The sequence below is a fragment of the Colletotrichum spaethianum genome (genome assembly GCF_022836535.1).
Source record: "Colletotrichum spaethianum MAFF 239500 DNA, contig20, whole genome shotgun sequence".
NCBI classification, from domain to species: Eukaryota; Fungi; Ascomycota; class Sordariomycetes; order Glomerellales; family Glomerellaceae; genus Colletotrichum; species Colletotrichum spaethianum.
Window position 1 is genome coordinate 722889 of NW_026054790.1, and position 23143 is coordinate 746031.

General features: G+C 50.1%; 9 protein-coding genes across 9 annotated transcripts; 5 read left to right on the top strand and 4 right to left on the bottom strand.

Annotated features, from left to right (window-relative positions):
* Positions 1–9: 9 nt before the first annotated feature.
* On the top strand, positions 10–1875 carry ColSpa_07891 (urea amidolyase; the record flags this gene model as incomplete). The annotated part of the gene is made up of 6 exons (XM_049274103.1): positions 10–91; positions 154–387; positions 448–565; positions 619–817; positions 869–1600; positions 1648–1875. The coding sequence occupies 6 exons, from the start codon at positions 10–12 to the stop codon at positions 1873–1875; spliced, it is 1593 nt and encodes a 530-aa protein (XP_049130060.1).
* Positions 1876–2101: 226 nt separating this feature from the next.
* ColSpa_07892 (FAD-dependent monooxygenase terD) lies at positions 2102–4116 on the bottom strand (the record flags this gene model as incomplete). The annotated part of the gene is made up of 4 exons (XM_049274104.1): positions 2102–2193; positions 2244–2352; positions 2660–3547; positions 3601–4116. The coding sequence occupies 4 exons, from the start codon at positions 4114–4116 to the stop codon at positions 2102–2104; spliced, it is 1605 nt and encodes a 534-aa protein (XP_049130061.1).
* Positions 4117–4870: 754 nt separating this feature from the next.
* Positions 4871–5544, top strand: ColSpa_07893 (uncharacterized protein; the record flags this gene model as incomplete). The annotated part of the gene is made up of 4 exons (XM_049274105.1): positions 4871–4961; positions 5053–5183; positions 5250–5412; positions 5471–5544. 4 exons carry the CDS (start codon positions 4871–4873, stop codon positions 5542–5544), a joined length of 459 nt encoding a protein of 152 aa, XP_049130062.1.
* Positions 5545–6234: 690 nt separating this feature from the next.
* ColSpa_07894 (baeyer-Villiger monooxygenase) lies at positions 6235–7495 on the bottom strand (the record flags this gene model as incomplete). The annotated part of the gene is made up of 2 exons (XM_049274106.1): positions 6235–6563; positions 6613–7495. 2 exons carry the CDS (start codon positions 7493–7495, stop codon positions 6235–6237), a joined length of 1212 nt encoding a protein of 403 aa, XP_049130063.1.
* A 972-nt stretch (positions 7496–8467) lies between these two features.
* ColSpa_07895 (dehydrogenase RED2) lies at positions 8468–9706 on the bottom strand (the record flags this gene model as incomplete). The annotated part of the gene is made up of 3 exons (XM_049274107.1): positions 8468–8617; positions 8671–8901; positions 8957–9706. The coding sequence occupies 3 exons, from the start codon at positions 9704–9706 to the stop codon at positions 8468–8470; spliced, it is 1131 nt and encodes a 376-aa protein (XP_049130064.1).
* A 944-nt stretch (positions 9707–10650) lies between these two features.
* Positions 10651–11682, top strand: ColSpa_07896 (esterase; the record flags this gene model as incomplete). Its single annotated transcript, XM_049274108.1, has 1 exon — positions 10651–11682. The coding sequence occupies one exon, from the start codon at positions 10651–10653 to the stop codon at positions 11680–11682; it is 1032 nt and encodes a 343-aa protein (XP_049130065.1).
* A 682-nt stretch (positions 11683–12364) lies between these two features.
* ColSpa_07897 (uncharacterized protein) lies at positions 12365–13423 on the top strand (the record flags this gene model as incomplete). The annotated part of the gene is made up of 2 exons (XM_049274109.1): positions 12365–12800; positions 13074–13423. 2 exons carry the CDS (start codon positions 12365–12367, stop codon positions 13421–13423), a joined length of 786 nt encoding a protein of 261 aa, XP_049130066.1.
* Positions 13424–13621: 198 nt separating this feature from the next.
* Positions 13622–14688, bottom strand: ColSpa_07898 (decarboxylase yanB; the record flags this gene model as incomplete). Its single annotated transcript, XM_049274110.1, has 2 exons — positions 13622–14478; positions 14577–14688. The coding sequence occupies 2 exons, from the start codon at positions 14686–14688 to the stop codon at positions 13622–13624; spliced, it is 969 nt and encodes a 322-aa protein (XP_049130067.1).
* Positions 14689–20282: 5594 nt separating this feature from the next.
* ColSpa_07899 (lactose permease) lies at positions 20283–21699 on the top strand (the record flags this gene model as incomplete). The annotated part of the gene is made up of 2 exons (XM_049274111.1): positions 20283–20636; positions 20869–21699. The coding sequence occupies 2 exons, from the start codon at positions 20283–20285 to the stop codon at positions 21697–21699; spliced, it is 1185 nt and encodes a 394-aa protein (XP_049130068.1).
* Between the last annotated feature and the right edge of the window lie 1444 nt (positions 21700–23143).

The following is a 23143-nucleotide window of genomic DNA, read 5'->3' on the forward strand; positions in this document are numbered from 1 at the left end:
GTCACTGCGATGCTTCTCACTGGTGGCTCTGCCGTCATCCAGAACCTAACGGGCGCACCCGTAGCCGCTTCCGTGTTTCTTTTCCCCATTGGTAAGTGATGCGGCAAAGACATCAGCTCGTTGAGAAACATTAGGTATTCACATTCATGGTAGGCGTTGTTGTGTACACCCTCTTCGGAGGTATCAAGGCTACTTTCATCACGGACTACATAAATGGCCTGGTTATACTCGTTATCATTTTTGTTTTTGCCTTCACGGTGTACTCAACCAACGAGCTCTTGGGCTCTCCTGGACGGGTTTGGGAGATCCTCACTGATCTGGCAGCTGAACGCCCTCTGTCTGGAAACTCTGGCGGCAGCTACCTAACAATGCGCTCCCAAGGCGGCGGTAAGTTCCCTGATGCCAATGGCACAGATATACATGTATAAATATTTAACGCCTATTTAGCTGAATTTTTCATTATTAACCTTTGCGGAAATTTCGGAACTGTCTTCCTCGATAACGGATACTATAACAAAGCTATTGCGGCTTCGCCTATTGATGCTCTGCCTGGCTATGTGATGGGGTCAGTTGTCTCCATCAATGCTTTGTAGGTTCTCGTTTCTAACAACGATACAGTGGAATTAGTTGGTTCGCTGTACCCTGGTTGACAGCAACAACCATGGGTCTTGCCGGTCTTGCTCTAGAGAACTACGACGTGTGGCCAACATATCCCAACCGTCTTTCTCCGGTCGACGTCGATGCCGGTCTGGTTTTGCCCACGGCAGCCGTTGCACTCCTAGGAAAAGGAGGTGCCGTCGCAACATTGATCTTGGCTGTGGGTTCTCAAATAATGTCTTAAATCATACAAGTAGCTGACAGCTCGAAGTTTATGGCAATCATGAGCACTTACTCATCCGAGCTTATTGCTGTTTCGTCAATTTGCACCTACGATATCTACAAGACTTACTTTAACCCCTCAGCAACCGGCAAGCAACTTATGCGTATCAACTACATCGGCATGGGCGTCTTCGCTTTATTGATGGCTGGTTTCGCAACAGGTCTAAACTACGTCGGCATCTCCATGGGTTATCTTTACCTCATGATGGGTGTCATAATATCGTCTGCTGTGCTCCCTGCTACCTTGACGCTGCTTTGGGACGGACAATCATGGGCCGCTGCGACTTTTAGTCCCATCATCGGCTTTGCCCTCTCTATGACGGCATGGCTGGTCACAACCAAGATTAAGTACGGCGAGCTAAGTGTGACCAATACGGGCGCCAATGAGCCAATGTTGGCCGGCAACCTGACCTCATTGCTCTCTCCTGTCCTTTTCATTCCGCTTTTGACATTCATTCCGCCTTTCAAGCCCCAGAAGTATGACTGGCAGAGCATGCTCAACATTCGCCAGGGCGACGATCACGACCTTGCCGATGGCGCAGACATGGACGTTGAGAACATTCCCGAGGAGCAGACACAAGCTTTCAGCGACCCAGACGAAAAGACCAAGCTCGACAAAGCTGCCAAGACTGCCCGGTGGTTGACTGTCGGTGTTACACTTGTCTTGCTGATTCTTTGGCCAATGCCGTTGTATGGCAGCGGCTACGTTTTTGGAAAATCTGTGAGTTTTTATCAAAAACACTGTAGTAATTTGCTAACTTTGTCCAGTTCTTTACCGGTTGGGTTGTGGTTGGTATTACATGGCTGTTTGCATCTGTGATCATGGTCGTTTTTTTGCCGATCTTTGAATCCCGAAGCACTGTAGTGCGTACAACGCGCATGATGTTAAAGGATATGTTTGGTATGAGGGGAAAAGGGAAACCGGTAAGCGAAGGTCAAACACCAGGAACGAAAACTCCCCCAGAGGTTACTGAGAAAGTTGAAGCGAAGGCCTAAGCCGTCGCAGGTAGTGGGCGTTTGTACGAATGAGGGCCAAATCAATAGCTTGAAAGGATTAGAGGAACACATCCTTTTCGTACAAAACGACTCAGAACATTGATGTCTAAGGGGTTCATAATAGTCATATTTCTAGATACAATTCACCCAACAAAGCCATCATGTGAGTGACACCAGCAGTTGCTCCATCGATACAAGTCCTGTAATTAACATGTAGAACCAAAGTCTAGTGGAAACCATTGGTCTTGCGCACGAAGAAGGATTCGAGGAAGTCCTTGATCGACTCCGTGTCTTCCAGTGCACAAATCTCGGAGACATCTGAGAAGAATCCATAAGTAAATGTCTCGAGTATGAACAGGGTGACTCACATTGATCTGGTCGAACGAGAACCATTGCCCCGACTGTGGGGTTTACACCGTACCTGGCATAAGCTTCGCCGTGTCCTGCATGGTAACTTTCGTCATCCACAAAAATATTCTGGAGGCCTAGATTTGAGAAAAGGTAAGCGTTTGTGACTCATGAAACTCAATTGGACGCCAGGAGCTTGTTTTACATTTGACCCTCCATCTTCCTCCGGGAGGAATGAAAAGGTTAGGAATCTTCTGCTCATCTATGCTCTTGCGATCAGATTTCAGTACTAGTATGGGATTCAAGACTCTGTCTGTGTCATTATGAGACTCATTAAGCCGTCCCAGAACAACTTTGAGACTATTCGCAAGCTTGCGTATATGTCAGCGATCTTAAACTCTCTGCTCTGTGTATGAGACATGAACAATAAGCATACCTTATGCAAACGTTCTTCCGAATGCCGCTGGGTAACGTCACCAGGAAAAATCACCAATGCCCATCTAGAGTCTGCGTGTAGAGCTTGTGAAAGCTGCATAGCTCTAGCATCTGAGAAGCGAACAACCTGAGCGCTCGGGAAACGCATGCCGGTTTTCATACCACGTGCCAAGTCATCACGCTCACTAGATCGTACCAGCATAGAAGGCTTGTACTGCGTCGCAAGTCCAGCGGTGTACCTGCCCGACTTGATGAAATATTCTTGGAAGTCCTTGGTGGAGTAGCCGTGCTCTTTGCGGTAGGAGGATGAGAACATCTTGGCGAATTGTCGGTCAAAGTCAATCAGGTTCTTGGCGGTTTCGTGTCTCTCAGAGACGTAGGTCTCCAGAATCGATGGCTGGGCCTGACCTCGAAGAACTGCAGCAAGTTTCCACCCAATGTTATAGCCATCTTGCAGACTAACATTCATACCCTGACCAGCCTTGGGGGAGTGTGTGTGACATGCGTCTCCAGTAAGGAATACTCGGTGATCTTTTGTGAAGTAGTCGGCAAGACGCTGGCCGATCGAATATGCTGAGAACCACGACGTCTCCGCAATTTCGACATTGTAAGGCTTGAAAATTTTGTCGAGCCGTTCTTTGACTTTCTCGGGAGTGACCTCGCCTGGTGTAGTTACAGGCATCTCCATGTAGAACCGGACTTTCTCGTCGCCCTCTCGCGGAATGATAACGAGGTTGCCTGCATCAGACTGAAGCACACACTTTTTGCGGATGTCAGGGAAGTCAGTCCTCGGATAGACGTCCATAACGGCCCAGACCACATCGGTGCTGTCCCCTATCATTTTGAACCCTAACGACTTTCTGACAGCGCTATGAGCTCCATCACAACCCTTCGTCGATGTCTTAGTCATAATGTACGCAAAATCCGGAAAGGAAGACTCACCAAAGCATACTTTGCACGATATGTACGCTCGACTCCATTTTCAGTCGATTTCACGGTCACGCAATGAGCCCCGTGGTCCTGGGCGGCCTCGCTGTTGACGATGACTTCACGAATGTCACTTCCGTATTGGATGTGCGATTCTCCTGATGACTTGACGATGTCCTGGATGAGGAGTTCGTTAATCCGGGCCTGATTCAGGATGACGTGAGGGAGATGACTGAGTCCAGGCTCGGTATCTGGTTCGAGATGCGACCTGCGTATTCCACCATTGCCATCTGGTGACCAAAAGGCTAATTCGAGAACATGATAGGCTTCTTTTAGGACGTCCTCGGACAAACCGAGATGCTCGAGAATCTCGACTGTGCGGACTTGGACACCATCAGCCTGGCCCTGTTTGAGCATGCCTTCACGCCGCTCAAGGATCTTGAAATTGATGCCGCAACGAGCTAGCCACACTGCTGCGCAGAGTCCGGCCGAGCCGCTGCCGCAGATAAGAACATCGTACTCTTCAGACATTTTGCACGCTGAATGTCCCTCATAATCTTCAATGAACCTTGTTAGATTCAGAAAACGGGGCATTACTTAAATACGTCCGATCACCGCTTACATACTCCTACAAGAGCCGTCTACCCGAATTCCTCTACCGAGGTGCGGGGATAAATGTTATTTCCCCGAAAGCGAAGAAGGTAATTCATGCGGGGGAGAGCTTTGGGCGCCCCTGCGTCGAATGTTCAGCTTCCGAAGAGAGATCCGACTTCCGTCCGGGATGTGTAGTCGGCATCGGTGACTACATTCTCATCATGTTGTTCATGTGGATCGGAGTCGGCGTGGGTCCTTTTGGCGACACCGATGGGGCCGATAAAATTTTGCAGAATCCGGCCTTCCGGCCGAAGATAAAAGCTCATCAGCGCGATGTCGTTTGTTGCATTACCTACCAAGAGGAAAAGGCGTGTACCAATGTCGCGGGCTGAAAGCCCAAAGTACACCTTGAGTAAGTGCCCATGCGCTCCAGTTACCCCTCAATCACCCCTCAGTTCGCACCTCAGTAGGTATGACGCTTGCAATCGAACAGGATGAGCAGAGACAATAGGTAGGGCAAATGGATGGCACTCAACCAGTCAAAATCTGCATCGGCGGATCATATTTCCATTTCCACAATTTTACGTCATCAAATAAAAGAAAAGAATTTCTCTTCATTTTGGTACCTGTGCGTCATCACTGAAATCTGCCCTCATCCCAATTCGAGCCCAAACACCAACAAATCATCACGATGTCTTCCTCTACCATTCCCACCTCTACCTCCGTTGTTGAGAGCGCCGTCATCAAGGCTCCTCTTAGCCATGTCTGGCACTTTATCAAGCGTAAGTGCAGCCATTCATGTGACTTGACGGGGTACACGGTGAATGTCCTCGAGACTTGAGCAAACGTTGATATTTGTGTTATGGATAATAGTCCAAAACTTCCAGAACTTCTGGTCTGCTTTGAAGGGCAGTGAGTTTGCCAAGGCTCAGGAGGAGACTGACATCGTTCGCTGGACTTTCAAGGATGGCACCGTCCTCGAGGTCAAGCAGGAGGAACACAGCGTGAGTTTACATCACCATTTCATATTGCAAAGGGGGTATACAAGATATGCTAACCTTTAATATCAGACCATCAACCACTACATCACCTACAGCGTGATCACTTCTCAGCCTGAGCTGTCCTACACCAGCGTTGTCAGCACTATCCGCTGCTACCCTGTCACCTCCGGCGAGAACGAGAACAGCACTTTCGTCGAGTGGACGGGCAACTTCTCCAGCGACGCTGATGCTGGTACGTAGAATCCTTTTAAACCTGCTCAAATGAGCTGTTGCTAACATCACTTCCACAGGTGTCATCCAGGACGCCAAGTTCAAGCGTCGTGAGGCCCTTGCTGACCTTGCCAAGGCCGCCGCTAAGTTGTAAGGTTAACGTAACGTCATGGGTTGGTTGGTTATTGGCACTGAATGCCTTATTTGACTGATTCAAGTGAGATACTCGAAAGAAGTAAAAGATACCACATGCAATTCGTGTTTGCAATTTAATGCCCCCCTCCGCCTCGAGACAACGCGTCACCAACGTACTATGCACTCAATAAGTACTTACACTTTACACACCTGTGAAACAGCAGGTGAAGCTGCCACCACGTGTTACTTAACGTCCATTTTGCCACTGATAGCCACTGATAGCCACTTTCGCTATTGCCAAAAGTCTGATAGAGATATGTATGAATAAACAGATTGCTAATTTTAACTAAAGATATACTTCGTCGGTAACACCCAAAAGCTTGTTAGCTTGCAGCTTAAATGCGTCGAAGGAATATCTCTAGAATGAACCCTTGGACGGGAACTTGAGAGCTTAAACCCTGTTGGTAACCGCGCCTCAGTTAAGTGCCTTGGAGAATTTTCCAAGCAGTATGCCCGGCAATATTTGCGATAATAATCTTAATTGCTGCCAGTAGCGGTTACCAGCTAATGGGTTACGAGTGAGCCCGAAAAAAAGGCACAAAACGTATCCAATGAGAGCTGTCAAGGCAACCTTTGGCAAAGTTCGCTTGCCTCGCCCTTGATGAGTTGGGCCCTGTAAAGTGTCAGTGTAAACAGACTCTCAAACTTGCTAGTTGTAACTTACACTGATCTGCAGGTCTTTGAAGTTGGGAAACAGGCAGCGGTACCAGAAGTATGCCTGAGAGTAAGGGTAGGTTGACCCGTTCCACTTCTTGCCGTCTTTGGTATCTTTTAAGTACCAACTCGTGCATCCGGTGAACCAAACAGTGTTTCGCATGTCCCTCTGCATCTGTTCCACGTATTGTTGTTCTGCCTTGCGGGTTACTTCGATAGCTGTGCCTTTACCGTCAAGAAGTGGTTTGATGATGCGGAGAGCAAAGTTTGCGGAATTCTCAGCTGCGATGACGGCAGATGTATGCCCCGTAAGTGAGTTGGGCCCTATCTAACCATCAGTTGGTGCTGTAGGTGTTTCCAAGGTTGCGCTTACCAAGGAGTATGAAGAAATTGGGGAAACCGCTGACGATGGTGCAATTGTAAGCTTCTGGACCACCGAAAGATTCCCAGTGTTGATCAATCGTCTCCCCTTCACGACCAATGACCTCCAACCCCCCGATGGCATTGTTCGTCACAAAGCCATTAGCCATAACAATCACATCTGCCTCTACAACGCCGTTTCGTGTACGAATGCCCTCTGGCACAATCTCCTGTACAGGCTCATCTAACAATGTGAGGTTCTCCGAGTGAAGGCTTTCAAGGTAACCAGCGTCGAAGATACGTCGCTTGCATCCAAGTTCGAAATCGGGAATCAACTTGTCGTGGTATTTCGCTGGTGCCGTTTCCCTCATGTATTTCTCTGCTTGAGCCCTGGCTCTTTGACGATACTTATTACCGGCATCTGTCATGTAGAATCCTCGAAGAGCGTCCTCTGCGCTCGCATAGCAAATGAACCGTTGCAATGACATCGTTCCCGGAATATATCTTAAAAACTTTTTCATTAAATCTGTGTTCTCGGAATCGACGGGTGGCATAAACCAATGTTTTGCACGGATGACCTGTGTCAGATGCTTGGTTTTGTCAATAATGGCGGGTACAATTTGCGACGCGGTGCATCCATTGCCGAATACTACCACCCTCTTACCCTCGATTTCCACACCCTTATCCCAGCGGGAAGAATGGAAGATACGGCCTTGAAAGTTGCTAGCGCCGGGGACATCGATCTCCCGTGGCTGCATGAGCTGTCCGGTGGCTGCGAAGAGGAATTGGCACTCGTGATAAAAGATCTTGCCGGTTGCATATTGGCGAATCGTCATCCGCCAGCGTTTGCGCGCTTCAGACCATACGCATCGTTCGACGTTGACCCCGAACTGCATTTTGTCGATGAGCGAATACTTCACTGCGACATCGTGAAGATACTGCCACAACTCTTGTTGCGGAGACAACACACGGCTCCAGTCGGGGTTCGCATCGAAGGAAAAACTATACAATGCGCTGGGAATATCACATGCGCATCCTGAAGTCAAAAATTAGAGTCCGTGTCGCCCAAGACTTGTACGACCCGATTTCATACCGGGATATTGGTTGATGAACCATGTTCCCCCGAGCTCGCTGTGTCGTTCAAAGAAACGAACGTCATCAATGCCATACCATCTCTTCAGCGTGGCACCAAGCCCAATGGCCGAAAATCCAGTGCCAACGCACGCGAACTGAGTGTAGCTAGCTGGGGCTGAGGTTTTTGACATGATTGATGACAAGTCGTTGTTTTGTGACAGGGACTGTGCCTATAAGTAATCGCCAGCTTCACGTCCACATCTGTATTCGACTTGGTAAGAGTTAAGAAGCATCGCAAGTTTTAGAAGATGGCTAAACACCCGCGGGATCCGTTGAAGGGACTGCGGGATGCGCGGATATGGTATAACTGACCGGGGCCAATGGGCAAATCGCCCATACCTCGGCTCGTCACATATTCATGCATGCTGTCCAAGGGTGGTGGCAAATGACCACATACTAACCGCGCTAGTTATGAAACTTTATTCCTCTCAGAAGCTCGCGTTATGGCAACAAGCTTGGGCGCCCTCGTATGATGGAGGAGCAAAGTGGGGAGCTATGACCAGGGGATGAGCGGAGATGGGTACGATTGCACTTGGATGTAAATGATCCGCCCCGTGGCGTAATAGCCATTTCTGGTTTGGAATGCGTATCTCGGTCCCTTGGGAGCTCATACTTTGGTAGCTCACTTGGTGACATAATGACTATCTCATATATTTTGTGCGACATGCTAGCCCCCATTTCCAAGTATCAACTGGTGTTATTAATCTTGCATAATCTTCATAAGAGCATCCTAGCTAGAATCCATGTATCTGCGTCTTCGCAGATTCTGTTGCTTCCAACTGACCAGTCATGTCGTTGATCTTCTGCCGAGGCGTGTATGTAATGTCCTTCGCACTTGCAGTGGTCTCCCGCGCAATGCGCCACAACCACTCTGGGCCAGCTCTCTGTGCATCTGTTAGCGTGGTCCTGTGGACGGAGAGAATGTTTGAGTACTTACCAAAGCAACAACAGATGACATCATGCCAGGCAGATAGATAGTTCTTCCGAAGCCACTGTAAAGAGAATTTACAATGGCCTCGCCGACAGAGTCGACGTGGAGCAGAGGCACCATGAAGTGCGGCTGGCCGGGATCGAAGGGAACAAGTGGCGTGCGGATGAAGCCAAATATTCCAAGCGTTTGCCGAACCTTGGGCGCTTTGTGAATGTACTTCAACTCCAATTGCAGCGCCTATGGGGAAATTCAGCAAGAGCCAGAGCGTCGGTTATCAGGGCATGCCACTCACTTCGTGCATTGCGGTAAGCCCAGCTTTGGTAGCTGAGTAGTCGGCAATCCTTACTGGAGGAATTACCGAACTCATAGATCCGACGTTGACTATGTGTCCGTGGTTGTTGCGAACCATGTACGGCAGGAATTCTTTCGTGAGTAAGAATGGTGCGATAAGATTGGTCTTGATGGTGAGTTCAACATCTGCGTACGAGCCATCCATGATGGTGTAGCCCCGTGCGATCCCCGCATTGTTGACGAGGACGGTGGGATCGCCAACTTCAGCTCGGATGAGCGTACAAAGCGACTTGAGCGCCTTCGTGTCCGTCAAGTCGCACTTGAAGTAGTGGATGTTTGAACCTTTCGGAGGCTCCCATGATAACGGGGCGAGGTCAACCACGACGATATTGGCCCTAGGATTTCTGGCCAGGATGTGCTTAATGATACTGTGACCAATGCCACTACTTCCCCCAGTTACGACAATAATTTCTCTGTCAAAGTCCCAGGTGTCGTCCGTCGTCCAGTTGTTTGCCGACCATTTGTTCAGATACTCTGTAGTTGATAGGACGACACTAGCCAAAGCAGCCAGAAATGCTATGCGCTGAGCAGAGTCAAATCGAAGATCCGAAAATCCAGCTGCTCCATTCTTCCTCGCAGACACCACAGCCAAACCGGTGGCAAATGGAATCGATAGATATGGGTTGAGGACAGATTTTCGGACCCATCTTGCAACTACGTCTATGGTGAAACCTTCTCGTGATAGAAACATTGTGAGAATCTGACGTGGACCATTGATCCGTACAAGCGTGGAGAGTGATAATTGAATGGATAATGAAGGCTTCTTATCCAGCCTTTCTATCGGATTGAAGCTGGTGGCTTAAATCTTGCAATCGAAACAGGCACGTTTCAACATGTGCCGAGAACGACCCTGTTTCCCTGGAACGTGCCATTGATGTGAGGAGCCGAGGTCCGGGGACACCACCACTAGATCAAACCGACCAATCCAATAAAACAATTCGCACAAGCATGAAGCTACAAAACCCAAGTTCTCGATTGCTGCAGATCAAATGAGGGGCATCCCACTCAACAGAAACAGGAACTAGCTTGAACTGGCGATATGATGATACATTGAGGAACTGCTTGCTAGGCTGTGTACGAATTTACGAGTGCGAATGCGCCTTTGAGCCTTCGCACTTTGTAAATAGCCTCGGTCGGCACCCTCGGCATTTGATGCGCTGCGGACCCCAGCCCGTGCCTCTGCGGACGGACATGTCACTGACACTTCTGAGCCACGCCTCTGCGTTTCCTGCGGGCATCAAGCCGCCTGTCCGAACGTCCTTCAGCATCCAGAGGCCACTCAGCATTCTGTGCTGGCTGGCTTACTCACTCACATAGCAGTCTTTCACATTTATGTCGGCCACACGACTAGAAGGCAGACTCGTTGACACCAGACGAACCTAGGTGAATTTTCTTTTTCTCTCTTTGGGCATCAACCGCGTGCGACCGAAGGAATAACTAGCAGTATGGCGGCATCAAGACCACAGCTTTCGTTGTGGGAGAAGCGAGACTTGACTTTTCGTCTGCTCTTTCGCGGTATGTTGACTTTAGACCATCTTTCAGTGAATGACATTACTGACAACGCCTCGTTCGCAAGCTCCTTTGCAGTTGATATGGAACTTTGTGTGTGGCATGCCTCTTGCCATTGCGAGAGGCATGTCGATTCGGCTTTTCGCTTTCTGCGCCTACTATCGCTTCGCACTAGGATGTATGCGAGCGCGTGAAATCCAGTTCCTGCTCCCTCCATCAGTCACAACTTACGAGAAATGGATTGCCAAAAAGATCAAGAGACACCCGGAGCTCGCAGATAAACTGCAAAAGAACATTGAGATGCTTCCAGCTAACGACGGCTCAATCATGTGGATCGGCAACAGGCAAAAGGCAACAAAATTTGTTTTGTTCTTTCATGGAGGCGGATACGTCGTGCCCCTACTCCCTGGCCATCTCGAATGGTGCTGGGAAGCATACGTCAACGGCGGTCCAGGAGCTCACGCGGAGGTGGCAGTCGCCGTGCTCCAGTACACGCTCGTTCCTGAAGCGCGGTACCCTACTCAGCTTCAGCAAGCCATCGCAGCTCTCAATCAACTCATTTCATCGGGAGTTAAGCCCCGGGACCTCATCATCGGTGGCGATTCCGCTGGAGGCAACCTGGCTTGTTCGGTCATTCGTCACATCTGTCACCCATGTCACCTCGAGATCCCGGCGTTGAGACTCGAGACCCCTCTTGCGGGCACCTTCCTTGTGTCGCCATGGCTCAGCAGCAAGACAACGGCCCCTGCTTTCAGAGAGAACAACTATGTCGACATGATCACAACCAAGTGCATGTTCCGCGCCACAGCCGAGCTCCTTCACCCACGATTTCCCGTCAGGAGCAAGTCTGACGAGAGTGATCTTGCCATGGCAATGCCAATGGATGGCGATATGGCGTGGGTTGATGAGATATCGTTGGCGACTACGAGCCTCTACGTCACTGGAGGCCAGCAAGAGGCTTTCAGAGATGATATCAGGTCCTTCTCGGAGCATGTCAGTTGTGGAAACAATGACTTGGATCTGCTTCTTGAGCTGTCAGAGCACGAAGCTCACGACTTCATTCTGCTTGAGGGAAAGACTGGACGGGTTGGAGATGCGACGATTCGAATGAGGAACTGGGCAGCGGCGCAGCTGGGGACGGGGCGCGCGTCGGTATGACACGGGTATTTGATCAATCCATCATGATCGCAGTCATATATTCGGCGTCAGAATGACGTTTGATTCATTCCCTTGATTCTCATAATAGTGAAACAAGAGCGATAACTCATAGTCATCTCTATGCCTTGTGATCTGCTGTACCAAAACTTCTCGCTAGTTGACCGCTGGGGGGAGGAGGTGAAGTTGGAGCTCTCGACGATAACTACCGCAAGTAGGCAGACAGCGCTGATCTGCGTTGGTTTGATTGGATTTAGACTGTTGACAGGATGACAGTGGCCCCTCCAACAACCCTTGCTGGTTTAGTGCTTTGACCCCTAGTCAAAATTCCAGTAGAGAAGAATGGTCCCTTCAATCAGAGAACAATAAAGCATGTATCTTGCCGCAATACCTTCTCGAAAGGGATATCGAGTCACACCAACGGCCTAACCTGGCTAATCGAGGCCTGGTCATTGGAGCCACTGCCTGGAGCGGGGTGAACGTAAGCAAACGCGTCGCGTCGAACAAAACCTCCAGGCAGCATATGCCTCAAAACATCTTAGACTGACTTCTTTCACGACAACGTGCGTGCCGATTCATTGATAAGGTGTTTCTCTCTTTCGCTTTGCTCCGCTCGTGAGTTTTCGCCATTTTTCGTTCTCAAAGTAAAATACACACATAAACACCGCACACAAGCATAGCCACCATGGTTCTTCCTGAACAGCAGCCCCTCAACTGCGCCTACAACCGCGACGATGTCGTCGCGGGCCTCACTCAATACTACCTCACCCTTACGCGCACTGCTTATATCCCGGCATCCTATGTCGACTTTCCCCCGCCCGGCGGTTGGACTGATGCAGAACTCGACGTAGGAGCTCTGCGTGCTCTGCGGCGCTCCGAAACGGTTATCGACCTGCTGCGCCATCTCCCTTACCCCAGGCCCATGCACGACGGACCGCGCCCGGGTCCCTGGAACGTCACACCAAAATCGAAGGCTGTGCGCTATCTCCGCCATATGGGCAGCTTCAGTCAGTGGTCCGACCGCGGAGACGCGGGGCTTCTCGAACTGGCAGCTTTATCTATGGGCGATACGCCAGCTGCGCCGATGAATCTGCCACCGGATGCTGTCTGTCTCACGTTTGGTGAGCGGATATTGCCGATGGCAGACGCTAGACCATACTGGTGGATCGTGGACTGCAGTAGAGGTATCATCACGCCATACCAGGAGCGCATTTACAGTGTCGCAAAGGTTCCGCGCAACAAGCCCTGGAGAACCGCGCAATCTTACTCTGTTTTGGACTTCTTCGCCAAACTTGTGCCAGATTTGGGCCAGAACTTTTTGCCAGTCCCGCCTACTGAGGATCTCGACGCCGAAGTGCTTGGTCCTTCTTCGACCGGTATTTGTCGTGAACCAGCCGAGATCTACCGATTGCACGGATGGCCGAACGCCGACTTCAGGCACGATGAGTGCATAATCGCCCTGCAAGCTTGGCGTCGCCGAGTGCAGGAGCAAGAGCGGCAGATGATTGGGGAGGACGAGGACGACGCCGATGATGAGGACTTTGAGATGGACGATAGCGAAGACGACGATATGATGGACCAAGGTGATGCAGGCGAAGCGCTTGCCGAGGCTGTGGCGGACATGGGGGTGGATGATCTGAGGGCCGAGGTTGCTGCTTTGGGGGCTGACATGAGTCCTGAGGAACGTGCAAGGCTGAACCGAGGAGATGGTTATCTTCCCTTTGAGTGGATCGACTCCGAGTGATGGAACCAAGTGCGCAAAAGCGGAAGCTGATGTTATCTAGGTGTAAAATCAGAAATACTTGTCCAGCCGGCAACGAATACACATCGGAATCATCATGAGAATCCGGCCATGGGATGTTGCAACGGTTTCATTTGCAATGGGCGCATAAATGAACATAATGAGTTCCAGAAAAGGTACCACCATAGAATATATGCTCTTCTACGCTTTGAAATCCCAGTTCAAATCTCGATTCTGGACATGCTTCTTCAGCAAGGCCATGGCATTCCGTCTCAGAGCATCCGGCGCAATCATCGATCCCCGAGGATCTTCAGCCACAAACTCTTCGTAAGGACGGGACTGCGCCTCTACCACCGATTCCGGACAGTAAGGAAAGTCGGACCCAAAAACGATGTGGGACAGGTCGGCATAGTCAAGCAATCCGTTGAGTTGAGCCGGGCTTGTGCTGAGAGCGGTGTCGTAGTAGAATCGAGCGAAGTCAAGTTTCGCCGTCGCATAATCCATGGAAACAAGACCCCTGACAGATGGGACCTGAAAGCATCCTTCAACTCTATTTGCCAAGAACGGCAGAGCCCCTCCAGCATGAGAAAGAATAACATCCACGTCAGGAGATGCGTGAAGGGTTCCGCTCATAACCAGATCTACTGCCGTCCTAGTAGTTGCCAGGGGATAGTCCAGGATTGGCTGAGGAAGAGTCGAAGCTATAAGCTTGGGCGTCACATCCAGTACAGTCGGATGGAGAAAAACCAAAGCTTTGTGGGCTTGCAGTCTCTGCCAAATGGGCTTGAATACTGGATCACCCAGTAGCTTGCCTCCATAAGATGTAAAGACTATGACACCGAAGCAGAGTTTTTGTTGTCCAAATAGGAAATCGAGTTCTTCGGTGGTTCCTTGAACGTCTTGCCAGTCCGGTAGGGCTCCAAAAAAGCCCAATCGGCTTTGAGAGCCCGGGTCCTGTGTTTGTTCTGCCAGATAATCGTTCAGAGTCCTTACCAGCTTCCGCCCAGCTTCTCCTGGTCCAGCGATAGATACGCCTGGTGCCGAGACCGATAAAATCGCTGAGGAATAAGTGTTAGCTGGATTTAAAGATATAGGCTCGGAACTATTATCTCGCCTGTCGATGTCCCAATATCGTTCATCAGTCTTATGGTAGCACCTAAAGACCATTCAGGAGATTGAAACCCAGAGGGGTCACCTCCTGCAACCTCCAGAGCTTCCACGTATGCAGGCGGGAGGACATGGATATGTGTATCAATCTTTTTCGACATGGCAGAAACGCAATGATATGGAGCAGTTATTCCTGTCTAGGTTCACATGAGGTCTTGGGCTTGATTTTTATCCTCGCATGATGGCATTCATGATAAGTATATGTTCTCACACCATCGTCATACGATAGCACAGCATTAAGTTACGCAGTCCCGTATGTCCGGAGCGCCGTGGAAGACACGATCAGCCCCCATGCAAGGTCAGACTAAGTCCGGCATTCACTTGTAGCGGGGTTCGGTGCGAGATAGTGCCGCGGATGTTATGTCGGGAGAGATTACCGCCGTGCCGATGGGTAAATACGGCCCCACCTAGACGCGAACGCGCGCTGGAGCTGATTTACTACGCATAGGCACCGTCACTTTAGGCTGTCGCAAAGAACGAAAAAAAAGTGATGTTGTGATTTCTGGGTGATTCCTCCAGCTAAACGAGATAATGTATTGCCTGTTCGATTCGAGTTCCTTGAAACTGCGATCTAGTAATGTCGCATGATACACCTCATATCAGGGGCAAGGGAATGTTCATGGGCAGAGTTGGCATGTAATTATCCGACCAGGTCATTGGTAAATGCAAATAAACAACTACATCTTCCAATTTCATAAATAGGTCCCCCGACGAAAGAGAATGGCTGGGCCTCTAAGCAATGGATACACCACCGTCATGCTCAAACAATTGCGAAGCGCTTCCGGGGTTACGTCAGTATTGCTATAGAAAAATATCTAGCGGAACCTAAATGGAAATATAGATCTTGCTTCCCGTAAGTAGCTTGAGGTGCTTCTATCTGAGGACATCCTACAATGATGTGTGATGCATACATAGTAGCCATAGCCGAAGCAACTTAGAATCCTTTCTGTCTTAGCTAAAACTGGACTCTCCCGACGGTTAATGTGAGAAAGAGGAGAATTCAATTTATCAGGCCCTTGTTCCTAAGATTTCGAGGTTGTTTTTTTGTTTCATCAAGTTTAGTTGCCTTTGTCGTCTCGTATTACTTGGACAACGCTAGGCTGGCTGCACACTCCCGCGTAAGGCAATTTCAACGCTTGGTCGACGGTGGCCTGACGGTCTAGAACGCCGAACACATAAGAAAGAGAAAGATAAGATGTTATAAATGTTTTCCCAAATGTTTCCCTTCCCTAACCGCTAACTGATCAAGGGATCAGATCTTTTGTTGAGTTTGGTTTGTTAGTCGTTCTCTTCTAACAGTCGTGCGGAGCAACCTTCTGAAGAAGTCTTGATACATGGTTCTGAGATTCCTCTTGTTGTTGTCGCTATTTGAATGACTCGATTTGATGTTTTGAGGCAGAACGTGCTGCTGCAGTTGGACAGGTCCTTACAGCGGCTGTACGGAACCTTAGGCAAGGGCGCCACGGATAGCTGTTGATGAATCCATCACCCCGCACGCCGGCCGGCTTCTCAGAAACACAGCAAAGCCTAGGATTGGGGCCAGAGAACTATCACATTATAAGTGCGTTGGTGTTCAAGCAAGAGCTCAACCTGTTGTTGCTCCACAGCCCGTGCGCCATCCCGTTGAATACCTGAGACATGTCAGTCAGCGTAGTCAAGGCAGAAACTTCGGCCTCAAAGCTTAACCTCACCAGCAAACTTAAAGTCATGCTACGAGCAGACGCAACGGAACACCCGAAGAAAAGAAGTCATCCGTATTGACGCTGCCATAAGATGCGTCAGTGACTCAAAACCTCCCCGAAATTGCAGACGTGGAGAACGGCCGATGGTGCAGTCGGGGAGTGATTCCGATACTAAGCCCCATCCATGCAGTCTGTCGGACTTGGGCCGCGAAAGATTGAGGTAGCTTGGGCAAACCTTGCCACGAATGATCACGCTATTCGTCTCGGTCTCGGAGCCGCGTTAGTTCTGCGTCCCCGGGATGTTTTATGGGTTATGGGTCTGATCGTCAGTCAACCTTTGAGGAAAGTTTGATATTACGCGCCAACGGTCTCGAAACCACGGCAAATCATCCAATGAGACGCGGCGCTTTGCGATCGCAATCCGAGCTTTGTAGTATTTCTGGCTACGTCGGGCCGTCTGTCAAACTTATTTTAGTTTCTCCGAAGCTATTCTGGATTGAGAATGACACAAGGCAAGCCTAATACTCGAGAGAAGTCCACCTGTTAGATGGACAGCTCCGAGCCAGTAGGCCTGTCCGGGTACGTCTCATAACCTTGACGCAGTGTCTGATGCCCCCTTCTTCAAAGTCGATCATAAAGATCACCGTCCCAACGGGGTACAGTGCAAAATGTTACATGGTGAACTTTGCGAGTGCCCAGTCTAAAACCTTGGCGCAGTCGCTAATGCCCCCTTCTTCAAACTCCCAACAGTTAGACAATATCTCTTTTTGAGCCAGAATTGCCTTCTTCCAATTCTGTGGGTAAATCAACCTGGTCGGCATGTTGAGCGAAGGTATAGTTTGAGCCCGCTCCGCAGCCGTTAATATCAGAGAGCATGTCACAAAGCCTCGTAGCTGAAGCCAAAGACCGTGATGGGGTGTCGATGAGGTAGCCTGTATTCTAAACAGGCAGTACTGCAAGCCTCTGGATGCAATCTCCGCTGCTCTTGTGACGGTATGCTCTGACACTGTTATGCCAATGGATATTGTCGAGGCCAGTCGCACAAATGGTCTGCAAAGTAACTCTCGTATTGCCAAATACCGCGAGCGCAGGACTTGACACAAGTCATCCGCCAACGGAGAAATTTCCCCCGTAGGAATTTGAAATGAGATTGGCGGAGGCAACTGCTCGTACCAGTCCGTTAATTGGGCGTCAAAAACCTCAAAAACCTCGAGCATGCGATCAATACCGGTCTCAGTCGGATGCGGAGGCGACCTCTTTTGGGCCTGCCCAATACGGTTGATGAGGTGCCTCGCGGAGATCTCGGCTAAGTAGTAATACCAGGATCTTTGTTCCATCATGAGCCCCTTATTGTCAAGATTCATGACCCCGAGGTTGGGGGGAGTGGGAAGGCTATACGGATAATCTACCCCGGCCAAAATCGAGCCGGGAAGAGACAGCTCGAATGCAAGCTCGCTAAAATACGATGAGCCAATGCTTACCTATGATACAGAATATGAGTAAGGACTGAACATACCACTCGGACTTGAAGCAGGTGAAGTAGAGGATCTGCTCTAATGAAAGTGACTGAGGAAAGTCCGATGGTGTCTCGGATTTTTCGGAGGGCATTGTCAGCCTGCAGCGCTTGTCAGCTAAGGATCACCCACACATCGTCAAGGGTGTGGTCATACTTGGTCGTGAGCGAGGTAGTATACCATGTGTTGCTCGCCATACTGAAACACTTCCACGCTTGTAGAGGATCCATGTTATACATGTGCCAGATTCTGTCCTAGTCAGCCCTGTAGATTATGGGAACTAGTTGAGCAAGTACACGGGAGGGGCCGTCTTACCCTGCAAGGCACAAGCACTGCACAGATTCCCAACCAGGTGATCCCATGGAAAACCCCAGCCGCTTCTCCGCAACAGACCAGTATCTAGACGCCAGATGACGGTTAGGCTCCACGGAGTATCCACGAGGAGTCCCACTAGGTGTTCGCTGTCCGGGTCTCTGGGAAATGGCACCAAGAGCACAGGTGAGCGCGACAATACAAGTTGCAGCCGACCAGTCAGGCCCGTTCTCTGCAACTTGCTTCAACATCTGACGTAGCACCTGAGCATCAATGACGGGATTCATGGGATGAACGTTGGCAAGGAAAAGGTCTATCAGTCGAGATAGTTCGTAAAACTCCATTGCTGGCGGTGACCTTGGGGAAAACACTTCCCCCCGCGGAGAGGCATGACTGAATGGATCTATTGCGAACGGCACCGGTTTGGGAAATATTGGCCACTCAAGCACGGAGTCCAGGCCAGCGGTGTCCGATAACGAGAGGTTTGTCGACTTCTTTGCCCCCTCGCCAGTGCTGCCTTGACCAAGAAAGTTGGATTCCTGGCGTCCGCCCTGGAAGGTTGGACTGTCTGGGTAGTCGCTGGAGTCACGGGAAAGATCGCGGCTCAGTTGCGGGATAGCGCGAAAGTTCTCCTCATTGCGTTGAATGAGGTTGGTTAGGTTCTCTATTGCCCCCAGCAAGCGCGGCCCAACCCCTTGGCATCTAGTCGTCACCCACGCCCATTAGTATCCGTCCATCATGCCCCATGGGCAAAGTGTAACCCGATCCGAAGAGGTGTGCTCCGAGAGAACCCTAAGAAGACAACTTACAACGATGTGGCAGGGGCTGAGTCTTCGATGTAGGTACAGGTTGCGCCAACTCTCCTGCAATAACCGCATATGGGCCGTTCGTTATCGCATTTGGTCTTGCGTCCACGGCAAGTCTGGCAAGCTGATGACGCGCGGGACCAAGTTCTCTGCTTCGGCATCCTGGGATCAACTTGCTCGGCATGCGCGTGAACTACACCAAGATGGCCGGGAGGCGATCCGCCGGACATACCCATTTCGGGGAAGCCCCGACCGGTGTCCATTCTCATCCTCTTTGGCGGTGGATCCATTGCAACGATAAATGACTCTTAAGAAATCCGTCGCTCGGGAGGATCATGTGTCGGGGAGAACAGCGACGGAGGGTGAGGGGAGGATGGCGAGCCCCTGGGAATCGCGAGTTTAATTATCGCAGCATTGATCGCCGAGCCTCCCGCAGAACCGTTTCAGGACCAACGCAATGGCCTCCAGTAGTTTCGCGCCTTCACCTGACTCGTCAGTTGCATGTCTTAGTGTCTGCTTAGCATTCTAACTTTTTGCGCTCGGGGACTGTCCCCGATGAAGGAGTTTATTGTTTACTGTCTTTATGGATTCTGTCCTCCGTGTGAATGTGGTTTTTCTTGTCATGTTGGCTCACCGTGAACTTATTGTAGCCTTTGACCGAGTGACATTCTAGCTCACCTCATGCTAAGCGTTCATCCCATCCGAACCATCGTAATCTGCCATCCGATTCCCGTGTTCCGTGAAGAAATCCTCCACTCAGGGTCAGTCTCCAAGCTAAACTCCAACTTGGGGAAGAATCCACATTTCGTGGGGAAAGATCGTGCATTACTGGAATAAGCTGGGGTAAACAAGGGATGGCGTCGATTACATGCTGGCCCGTCCAGTTACAACGGTATTCCGTTGGCTTTGCATATACCTCTTGCCCCTCCTCCAAACTTTATCAGCTTAGAGTTGATCCTGGCTCGGAAATCTCACTGCTTCCTAGATTAGTTGCTACGGTAGCCGTTGAACATTCGGTAGCTTCCAGTGCAACTTCGGTTTAGCCCAACCAAAATTAAGATGGGCTTTCTCAAGTCAAACTAAAGCAAAAAGACGGTTGTACAGGCTGTGGGATCTGGTTTGCTTACAGTACGTTATTCGTCCAAATCCTTCAACACCAGACGACATCTCTCAAACTCCGTCATCATGGACTCTGACATTGGCCTAGGTCCTACCCGAAAACCCTCCACCATGGTACCGCACCAAGCACTTGCTTCTGCTCAACTTGGCCCTCCTAGTCTCAATATTGTCGTCAGCATCGGTTGGTTTTGATGGCAAGCTTACCTTACCCAAAAACAAGATTATGAAGCATCGCCTCTGATATATACAACCAGGTGCTATGATGAACGGTCTACAGACGCTCGGGCAATGGCGCGGATACTTTGGTAACCCGAGCGCACCTATACTCGGAACGATGAACGCTCTATATCCCATTGGCAAGATCATGGGCTTGTTTCCGACAACATATATGGCAGACAAGTACGGCAGAAAAGTTCCGATGTGGATTGGATTCTTCCTCCTTCTCGTCGGCGCGGCTCTCCAGGGTGCGAGTACTAGTCTACCCATGTTTGTTGTCTCCCGTTGGCTACTTAGTGCCGCTACTGCCTTCATTGCGCAGCCGGCGCCGATTCTCGTTGCCGAACTTGCCTATCCTACGATGCGTGGCAAGATAAGTGCGCTCTACAATACCTTTTTTGTAAGTAGGCATTATATGCCATTATACCAGAGCTGAGCTGACCAACAGCCATCAGTTGCTCGGGGCCATTCTCGCGGCCTGGTCGACTTACGCAACCTTTCGTTTCCCTTCGACGTGGAGCTGGAGAATCCCGTCTATACTGCAGGGTTCCCTCCCCGCAGTTCAGTTCGCCTTCTTCTACTTTGCTCCGGAATCTCCGAGATAGCTGGTTGCTTACTAAAACATCGAGCAGGCTAGAGAGGTTTTTATTCGCTATCACGCTGGTGGCGATGAGTCCTCTTCGCTTGTTGACTACGAAATCAAGGAGATCGAGGAAAATGTTCGCCTCGAAATTGAGGCTGTTCAAGAATCTTCTTATCTTGAACTTGTCAAGACAGCCCCAAACCGCCGCCGGACGCTTATTGCTTTCATTGTTGGCGTTGGCGCGCGGTGGAGTGGATCGAACCCGGTGTCATACTTCTTAACGTTAGTACTGAACACAGTCGGAATCACAGAAACCAAGGACCAGGCTCTTATCAATGGTCTTCTACAGTTGTTCAACTGGATTGCGGCGGTTTTTGCTGGTGCCATGATGGTTGACCGGATCGGCCGCCGGAAGCTCTTTCTCACATCAACAGGTGGTATGCTTGTGTGCTACATAGTGTGGACCATCCTCACTAGCGTGTTCAGCAACACCAAGGACGAGAGAGCCGGCTACGCCATTGTGGCGTCTGTATTCGTCTATTACTTATTCTACGACATCGCCTGGTCACCTCCCCTAATGTCGTACCCAGTTGAGATCTTCCCATATACCCTGCGCGGAAGGGGTTTGACAGTTTCCCTAGGGTCTACCTTTACCAGTCTCATCATTGGACAGTTTTGCAATCCAATTGGACTGGCCAACTTAGGTTGGAAATATTACATCGTCTTTTGCGTCGTCCTGGCGATCCTCTTGTCTTTGATTTGGTTTCTTTTCCCCGAAAATAAAGGGCGCACGCTGGAACAGATTGCTGAGGTGTTTGAGGGCAAAGACCATATTCTTGGTCCTGGTGATACCATCAAAGAGAAGGGAGAAGGCAGCTGACGAGGACTTTGTGGAGGTTGAAAGCATTGCGGAAAAGAAAGTTTGAATTGGTTCGCTAGCAATTCTTACCAATCGTACTATACGGGCTCGCCCATATTCTTAGGTCGTTATAAGATCTCGATGATGACAAACTTTGCATGTCCGGGAGCTTAGCACAATATCTGAGACGTTTGAATTTGAAAACTCGGTTAATTGACAAATTCTCGAACAACTTGAAACCCATGAAATCAGGGTCCAGGAACTCGAAAGGTGGATTTTCCAGAAGCCTTTTGCGAATCCACACCATCCAATGCTATATCTCGTCAAGGAACCTCATCGACAGCCCGGACTGACACAACATCTGAGAGACTGTAGCTGGTTCCCGGATCTGCTGCCCCTTTCTTGGTGCTTGTTTATTACCTGACGTGGCATATTCGCGTCCTGTCCCCAAGATCCAAGCACCCATCCCATCAACCAGCGTGGCGACTGAGCAGAAAAGAGCGTTGCGGACGCTGTGCTCCTCATAAGTAGTAGACCAATTCAAGATTTGACGCATTGGTACATTGACGGGGGTGGATCTCATGTCCAGCTGTAGCTTTTCGCGACGTCTCAAGCAGGCCCCGGCAGAAGTCCTCTCTCATTGCACAAGCGAAGACCCCCACTACTGCTGATGGTCCTTGCGCAGGCAAATGGTGGAATTTCTCGTCGTCTGTACGACCTTCCTGCTTCAGCTCAGATCTGACAGGTGTCAGATACAACTCTGGGCTGCGAACCCAATAGATTTTGGTTAAAGGTCAGCCCCTTGACAGCATGCGGACGGGAGTTCAATAGAAGGACAAGAAGTGATTACTGGTAGTCGAGAGGTATTGAAGAAACCGGGGTCGACAGGGTATGACACGCACAGCACCAACTTGAACGAATCAGATTGCGTTCCGCTCTCCGCATTTCCGCGGGTACCATGTTCCGATCTTCGCTTCTTAAGTCTGGAGGAGTTCTTCAAGTTAGCTCGGAACTCGGTGCCATCCCCAGACTCTCAACTTTCACTAAGCAGACATTCCACCCGCAAAGTTGGCTTATTCTCCGCAATCTCTATCTCATCTGCGCGACCACAAGCTGTCCGAGATCCATGACAGGGTCTTAGAACCCAGAACTGACGGTTCCGAGATTGTCAACATCATTCCGAGCTGTATCCTGTTTGGTCCGCCCCGGGACTCTGCTAGGGACTGTGGTACTCCATACGCGTCAGTGTCGCTGCACCTGAGGGTCTTTGGGAAGGCGTGGAAAAACAATGGAACCGAAACCTAAACGGATCAAGATTGATGTGGCATGCGAGGCATGCCGAAGAAGGAAGGTCAAATGTGATGGGGCACGTCCAGGTGAGTCGTCGATGAGCAGTTCCTACTTTGTGATATGGACCTTTGGCTCTGATCTTTATTGCCCTTGAGGTCATCAAAGATCAAGAACA